Source organism: Corylus avellana, chromosome ca6, assembly GCF_901000735.1.
Source record: "Corylus avellana chromosome ca6, CavTom2PMs-1.0".
Taxonomy (NCBI): domain Eukaryota; kingdom Viridiplantae; phylum Streptophyta; class Magnoliopsida; order Fagales; family Betulaceae; genus Corylus; species Corylus avellana.
Genome location: NC_081546.1, coordinates 12,500,822 through 12,509,607, shown reverse-complemented (window position 1 = coordinate 12,509,607; position 8,786 = coordinate 12,500,822). Strand labels below are relative to the sequence as shown.

The window sequence follows — 8,786 nt, the reverse complement described above, 5'->3', positions numbered from 1 at the left end:
GCTATCTTATCAGCCCATTTTATTAGACACATTATGCAGCAGTTGTATTGCAAAATTATATTCATAAGACAAAATAAGAATTCCTACAACAATAAAACAAAGCTAGTACTCAGTAAGTATATCCATACTTACACTCCTTAGTGTAGTATTCTGCTCCACTTCTGCATATAATACATACATACAAACAATACTTAGTTCATTCTCCAATAATATCATTGTTTAAAGACCCTCATCTTTTATATTTATTTATTATCCGTCACTTCATCTTTACTTACTCATTTTATTATATTAATCTAAGATAATTACTTATAACAAGCTTTATGCCTGAATTCATTTTTGGTGACGAGGCTAATGGCCAGTATCACTAAATACAAACAAGTATTATAAATAATATATATAAAACATGACTCATATTTTGGAGATGAGACCAATGGTCCGTACCTACCAAAGTATGAATCAAAATTTAAATGACAATAAAAGAAATGACTGAATGTAAATACTGAATTCATATTCTGGGGATGACCGCCAAAAATATGAATTAAAATTGAAATGACATAAAAAAAATAACTGAATGTAAATAATGCATATTTCGGGGATGAGATCAAATGGTCCTTACCGCCAGAAATATGAACAAAAATTTAAATGACATAAAAGAAATAACTAAATGTAAATAATGTATATTTCGGGGATGAGATCAAATGGTCCTTACCGCCATAAATATGAACAGAAATTTAAATGATATAAAAGAAATAACTGAATGTAAACAATGCATATTTCGGGGATGAGATCAAATGGTCCTTACCGCCAGAAATATGAACAGAAATTTAAATGACATAAAAGAAATGACTGAATGTAAATACTGTAAAGTAAATAATATATAGATAATATTGTAAGTCCTTAATTGATTTTGTCCACTAACTCTTTATTATTAATTCACTTGTATCCATTACTTTATTTTACATTATACGCTTATTGGGTCTTTAAACAATTAAATGAGGACAAGTAATAAAAGCAATAAATCATGATATTTATACAAGAAAAACTTACCCAATAATCCTTTAGAAGTAAAACTCCACCAAATCTTCTCTAGGTAGCTAGTTTTAAAAAAACGCTTGAACACTACAAGAAAGATCTAGGCTATATGGTATTTGACTAGAACTAAGAAATAAAATGAAAGGAGGAGCAAACAATTTTACTTGTTCTAAGATTGTAAAAACTTAAGTGAAAGTGAATTTAGCTAAGGCTCTATTTATAAGAGAATGAATGATTAGGATTTATTTTTACACATTTGATCTAAGGGTTGAGATGTATTTAACCAAAAGAATGAACCTAGTCCATATTTCATGCTCTATACCAATTAGAATTTTCGTCCAAAATGAGGGCAGAGTATCCCGATCCATTTTTCAATGTCCAAACGTACTCCGATTGACATGAAATTTTGAGAGTAGATAGAGGACTCCACAAACATTTTATATTTTTGGTTCGACTTCATCTGAGTTTGTTTGAGTCTATTTTTGGCCTATACAAAGTTTCAAATTCAACTTAGGCTTTAACTATTTGCATTCCCACTTGGCCACTTGCCTTATTAAATCATTATAATCATGATATTTACTATAATCATCATTACTAGAAGACTTTAAGCTTTCAACAAAGGTGGCTAGCCTTGGTATCTTTCTTTAGCAGCTTTAATCTCATTTAGACAGTATGAAAATTAAGACACTGCTTTTTAGGCTAAAAAAACTGAAAAGCTTAAAAGCTTCAAATTAATTTATGACTTCGCTAAACACCAATATAAATAATTTATTCACTAGATTGGGTTTGATTATGCCCATAAACATATTAGTGAAGCTAAATTTTTAGAATTGAAGTAATATACATAAGAGGTCAAAAATCAATGTAATATACCTTTAACACTAAATAGTTATTTAATATCATTAATCCACATATCATTGTTTTAATTTATCGATTATATTTTTAATCTATTTAATATTATTTAAATAAGAGTTTTAAAATCTAGGTCGTTACACCTACAATGTGTCATCCCGACTTACAAGCCTACCCGGCCTAACTGCGTTGACGGCACATTGACGGCACAAAGCGTACATCCCATATAACTTAAAGATTTTGCTAAAGATAACATCTGAAAATATACTTGTTTTACAATTCTGTTTTCTGGAGTTAACAAATATATGAATGGACATTAAGATGAACGGATCTAATGGCTCTGATACCAAGAGGGGACTCACAGGAAATATATGAAACATTTTCATATATGAGCCATTGATCTATATATGAAACAATTCCTAATATCATTCTTGTATTTTAAGTGGATAAAAACCAGTAAAAACAAAAATAAAACACCTTCCATCAAGTCACAACCAAGTCACCATATAGTCCTGAGCCTAGGAAATGTAAACCCCTATGACACATGTTCACCCATTAACATGTTAAACAAGTTTCAGGTTCTTGGTTCCCCAAGACCTTCTTTTTCATCCACTTTAGCAACCCCGAGTCATCCGGACCCTTACCAGTTGGTAGAATGTCCTACAGCAACCATTATCCCTACCCAACAGAACTCTTCAAAACTCATACAGCAGCAAAAATTCTATACCAACCAGCCAATTACCCATACCAACAGATCTAGGTTTGTCCAAAAAACCTATATAGAAAACCTGTTTTTTGTAGAACATGACTAGCGTCATCTCAAGAATCCTTTGGATCTTGTAAAGAATTATTTCCCTCCTAAATGGAATTTCACCCATCTAAATCCATCAATTTCTACAGAAACATTTTACTCCAAACAGCATCAATTACCAAAGACTCTATCCCAGACAAATTTGATCCAGAACAGAAAAGAATAATCCTTGATAAAATGTATATCACAAAGATCATTTCACCAAAAGAATGGGGTCACCCATCTAATCTCAAAGTCTTGCAGGGCCACCAAGTTCAATACAGCTACTATGATTACATTGAAGCATGGTCAAAAGTATTTTTTTTATCAAAACAATAATAACAGTCATTCTTGGTATCTTTGTTTTGATAACAACTTCAGCAGTCAGCTCCATATTTGGTTCAACAGATGGTGGCAAAGTCATGGGATTATTCCTGAGATTTTACCCCCAGAACTTGCAGATGCATTACAGTAGTTCGCTTCAGTCTACAGAGTTAATGAAGCAGAAAGTTAATTTCCTTCCTTGCTCCATATGGCAAAGAAATATAAAATTTCATGGCTCTTCAAATGGGATTATGTCATTGATCAAGGAATTTGCAGAAGAAACAGATATGTTCGCTGGTGGGACAAATTCAACATTCAGAAAATACTTTTATCAATACAAAGAGAATTCCCTTCCTTCACCACTCAAAGCCAATTCCTAGCAAGCAAATCACATCTACAGATAGAAATTGCAATAGTCATGGCTCAGGTCCAATGTAAAGAAGACCTTAAGAACCTTTGCAGAAGCCTTCTCCTTAAAGCTGAAGGCAGTGAAGAACAAGGAGAACAAAGCCCAGCTTCGTCCTCCTCTTCAACCAACCAAGTATAGCCCATTTACTAGGAAGCCCAAGACCCCTATGATCTTGGTGAAGATTGAGACTTAGAGAAGCCCAAATACAGCAATCACTGTTCCAAAATACAGCAAACACTGTTCCAAAATACAGCAATGTTCATGTTACTGTTCTAGCTCAGATATATATATATATATATATATATATATATATATGGGGTTAGCGGTTTTATTTAACCACCTTAAAAAATGATTAGCAGTTAGTGCAATTAGCAGACGGGTTAGTAACTATCCGCCATTTCACCCTAGTGGCAATTGCAAAACCGAGTGTCAATTTGTTCTTCACCAAAACAAGAAACATGCAAGGACATTAGGTTGTTGTGTAAGGTTGTTTACGGTTATATTTTTTGTATCTATACAAAGAAGAGAGAGAAGATGACTGATTTTGTATCTTAAAAGACCACAATAATTATTTATAAATAAAATTTTTAATATTAGATGAAAAAGGGCTTGTATTGCTAAAATTGGAAAGTTTTTTAATATAAATCTTGAATAGATCTCACCCATGAAAAGGGGCTTATAAGGGGACGGTACCTAATAGCTTATATACATGTATATAGTTAAACTTATGCTTAAGTTGGATGAGACACTTAAGATCGTAATATACCACAACGCTTTCTAACCGACACCCAAGGCGATTCGCTCTATCTCATAGCTAGGCTTCCCCCTCCATAACTCAAACCCTTGACGTAGTATTTGACTCTAGTACCAAATGATCTAAATTTTAAATAAAACTCACCCTTAAAATCACCACGTGAAATACTTCAGTTTCGTATACAGCAAGCAATTCAAAGTCCACTCCTTGAAAAATTGATTCAAATTTCTGCGGTGAGTATTTGTTCTTGTTCATTCATAATTACAATTAGGGTACTTTAATTTCATCAACCCCACCCTTTTTTATTTTCCATGTCCACGGTAGCCGTTATAAATTAAAGCTGACTTTTTCAATTCCCAAAAACCATTGAAAGATATTCATACATGCAATAAAAGGTTTTCTACTTTATAAATTTTTGTTATTCTTTTCCAAATGCCTGTGTCTTATTATTTACGTAATTATTCCCCTGGGAGCATATCACATGGACAACAAGAGCTTAAAGGGCTTGAAAGAACAGGAAAGCAACAAATTAAAGCCAAACAAGAATGACCACTTATGCTGTTTGCACAAGAGAAATGTTGTTTATATTAATATTTTGCTTTCCTCCCTACTTTTCTCCTTCTTTTTCTTTTCTTTTCTTAGGGAAATACATAAAGAAAGTACATACACACTTAAGAAGCAGTTATAATATGATATAAAGGTTTTGCGTGTTTATAAACTCTCCATTCAAGTAACTCCAGAGAGAGAGAGAGAGAGAGAGAGAGATGACGAGAGAGATGGACTGGAAGCCAAGTTATCTGGATCTAATATTGGTACCATTAGGGTTTCTCATAAGCATTTCTTATCATGTCTGGCTGTGGCATAAGGTTCAGACAGACCCCTTAAGTACCACCATCGGAAGAAATGCACACGGCAGACGCTTCTGGGTCGACGCCATGATGAAGGTATCTCTATCTATCTTCCTTCTTTCCATGTCTTTTCTTTTTCCTTTTAACGCTTCATCAGTTCTCTCCGCTTCCGCTCTCTTTTATATTATCGTATCTTTCTACCTCTCTCTCTATATATATATGAAAAGTTTACAGAAAATGCATCAACTTTGATCAGCTTCAAACTATTAATATCACCATCATCCACTACTTACCATGCTCTCAGTGCTACTCAAATTCCTGTTGGTTCAGGCAAAAATCGATCTGATGATATGATCATCTACACCTTTGAGTCAGAAAAAAGATCTGGATATGAACGAAGGTGCATGTATAGATGGTGGCTTCGCGCGCACCTGAATGACAGCACAGAATTTTTAATATTAGTGGAATATTCGCATCGTACGCTACTCTGTGAGTAGAAGCTGCCAAAAAAGATTCGCTGGCCGGTATGGGAGAAGCATCTATTCATTTGTGACCCAACCCAAGTCTTTTCACTTTAATCTAATTCGCAAACCTACCCACATCGCCAAGATTTATCACAATATATGGAATTAGGCAGAGCAGAATTAGATTTCAGCCAATTCTCACTCACAAATTAAATCCATATCCTAATTTTTCCCCCCCTCTTTTTTTCCTGTTACCAACATACAGAATTTCCGCAACATAGTTTCATGAAGTTCATGGACAGATAGCAAAGAAAAAAGGGCTTGAAAGATTATTTTGTTAAAAACAAATTTAAAGGATAAATTTTTTTTTTTTAACAATTTTTTATTTTGTGGAGGAGGGATGAAGGGGGCCATATATATCCGTCCCTGATGCTGTGCCAATGAGTAAAGCAATTATTATGGTATAAAACCTTTTTGTTCTTTCTTTAAAAAGAAAAATTTTATGTTCATGATATAAGCCAATCGCTCTCTCTCTCTCTCTCTCTCTCTATCATGTTCTTCTTCTTTTTTTTTTTGGGCTATCTGCTATCTTTTTCTCTTTTTCTTTCTCTTTCATCATCAAACAGTCTAGTTATCGTCTTTAAAAAGTAACATAACTCAATCGATCGAGGACCACGTCAAGCTCGAATCCATCTTACCTTGTGCGGACATGTAAAAAAAACAATATGGCGGCTATCTCACATTCCTGAATTATTTAAGTATCTAAAGAGAACATCTTTACCAATTGCCATTCCCCTCCACATATCATGAAAAAAATTACTGTGCTTCTACATGTTTTTACTAGCCAAATAAATTACATTTAGTGCAGGAAAAATAAAAGTGAAATGTTGTTGTGGGGGTAACATGCATGGTGAATCATCATTTCATTAAAAGTGGCTCAATAATACCACTTATCTATGTGGTATGTGATGTTGATAGTAAATGTTTCCTTATTTGCACTACTAAAATTAATCATGTTTTGTCACAACTAGGAAAAAGTCTTTTTTTTTTTTTTTTTTTTCTGTTTTATCCATTAATTATCTAATTATAGGAATTTTAAATTTTGGCAGGACATTGAGAGAAAGAATATCCTGGCAGTCCAAACCCTCCGGAACTTGATCATGGGATCAACCCTAATGGCGACAACCTCGATCCTTGTCAGCGCAGGCCTAGGAGCAGTCATAAGCAGCACATACAGCGTGAAGAAGCCCCTAAACGACGCCGTTTATGGGGCTCATGGGGAATTCATGGTGGCCTTAAAATACGTGTCACTCCTTACACTTCTCCTCTTCTCTTTCTTTTGCCACACTCTTTCCATTAGGTTTTTGAACCAGGTTTGTCTCCTCATCTCCATCCCACAGGACCCCCCCGTGGGGATAGTCACAGCAGAATATTTGACAGATCTTTTAGAGAAGGGCTGCCTTTTGAACACTGTGGGCAACCGGCTCTTCTACTTAGCCATCCCCCTTCTGCTTTGGATATTTGGGCCGGTGCTGGTTTTCCTCTGCTTTGCTGCAATGGTGCCGGTGCTTTACAACCTCGACTTTATGTGTCAGAAAATTGGCAAGGGAAGGGGGGAGGAGAATGGAAATAGGGATTTTGTTTGAGGGTATAAAGACAAATTGTAATAAAAATTAATTAAGTTGTAAACTATTAATATTACATCAAATATAGATTATGTGTGTATGCCTTTAGGGCAATATAAAGAAATCTGATTTGTCTAAGTTGCTTTTAGATATATAAATTAATATATACTAATTTAATAGACCAACTTTTGGTGCATCACACACTAGGAAGTTCAATGGGTGGTTCAGGTTGCTTTTGTCATCTGTACATTAAGGCCACATACATAATTTACTCATTAATTAATTAATTAATCAACTTTTTGCCCATGACGATATAAGAAATTCAATTGTGGTGATGTGAAAAAAAAAAAAAAAAACAAAATATTCCCTTTATCCAAAATCTATTATCTCGATGTATAGTAATTGGTTCTTAGTTTTATTATAAATCTATATAGTTAATCTATGTAATTAACAAATATGATTCGCTACCTTCCCTTCAAATTAATCCTTCTAATGAATTGAGCCAATAGCCTTCCTATTGCATTTATTTTTTTTGGATGGACTAGCATAGCCATTCTATTTTGTTTTAAGCTATGAATTCTTGGCCAACCCGTATCACTTTCAACTTTCCTGCCGTCCACTCATGCACGCCATGAAAGTTCAATTTTTCGATTGTTTATGATAAGCGGCTGATAATTTACGCCTATAATGAATTGTTTTGTAGCATGCGCCCATTTTGTGGATGCTAATATATGAATGAAGTTTGCATATTGAATCCATGATCACCCTTTGTTATGAGTTAGGCAGGTGCGGAACTATGTACAACAGTGGGGGGACATTAAGTTTTTGAAATTTTCATTAAAGTAGATATATTTTATATATTTGCTCCTTAACTAAATTTAGAAATTTGTCCCTCCAAATTTAGAAATTTGTCCCCCCAAATTAATTTTTTACTCCCTTGTGTTTATCAGCAGCAAGACTTTGTTTTTAGCTTTCATTGTTGTTAATTAACTTAAATATTTGATGGGTTTGGATTCATTAATTTATTTGGCATTCTTTCACTTATTAGTGGTACTAAGTAACTATAATAAAATTTTAACAAAAATAACCTGTAATCTATGTATTCGGTAGGTGCTACTATGGTCACGCCTAGGTAGGATAGCCACAATTAGTCACTCCGACCTACCCTTTTAATTAAAAAAAAATAAAAAATTGTCCCCCCACACTCAAAATCCTGGTTCCGCCCCTGGAGTTAGGGTAGAGAGACAACATTGTACTCTTGTTCAATAGCCATAGATGCACACAAGCACAAGAGGTACTTGTTTTATCAAACTATTAATTTACACATGCCGTGAAAAGGGGGATAACATTTTAGTTTAATTATTCTAACACTTTCTCCTAGTTTTTTCGGTTTCTTTTTAACTTTCTTAAACTTTTTTTCCTTCCTCATAGAACCCTAGCTACATCAAAATAAAGATTAATATTAATAATGCCGACTCAACAAACCAAGCTTTACAATCGTATTTTATTTAACATATTAATTAACTGGTCCCTACCAAACATAAAGTCTCCACTTGATAATATTATTTAAGCCCCCCACCAAAACAATGGAAACGAAATAAACTTACCGTTGAGCCACCAGTGGTCCAACGTTGATCGATCGGAAACCAATGGGAAAACTGAGAGCATATTTTAAATAAATAAGGGTG

The 8,786-nt window shown here is 34.0% G+C and overlaps 1 protein-coding gene across 1 annotated transcript; it reads left to right on the top strand.

The window, feature by feature from the left end:
- The first annotated feature begins 4,887 nt into the window (after positions 1-4,887).
- LOC132185752 (uncharacterized) lies at positions 4,888-7,202 on the top strand. Its single transcript, XM_059599527.1, has 2 exons — positions 4,888-5,105; positions 6,583-7,202. The coding sequence occupies exons 1-2, from the start codon at positions 4,926-4,928 to the stop codon at positions 7,117-7,119; spliced, it is 717 nt and encodes a 238-aa protein (XP_059455510.1). The 5' UTR covers positions 4,888-4,925; the 3' UTR covers positions 7,120-7,202.
- The last annotated feature ends 1,584 nt before the right edge of the window (positions 7,203-8,786 follow it).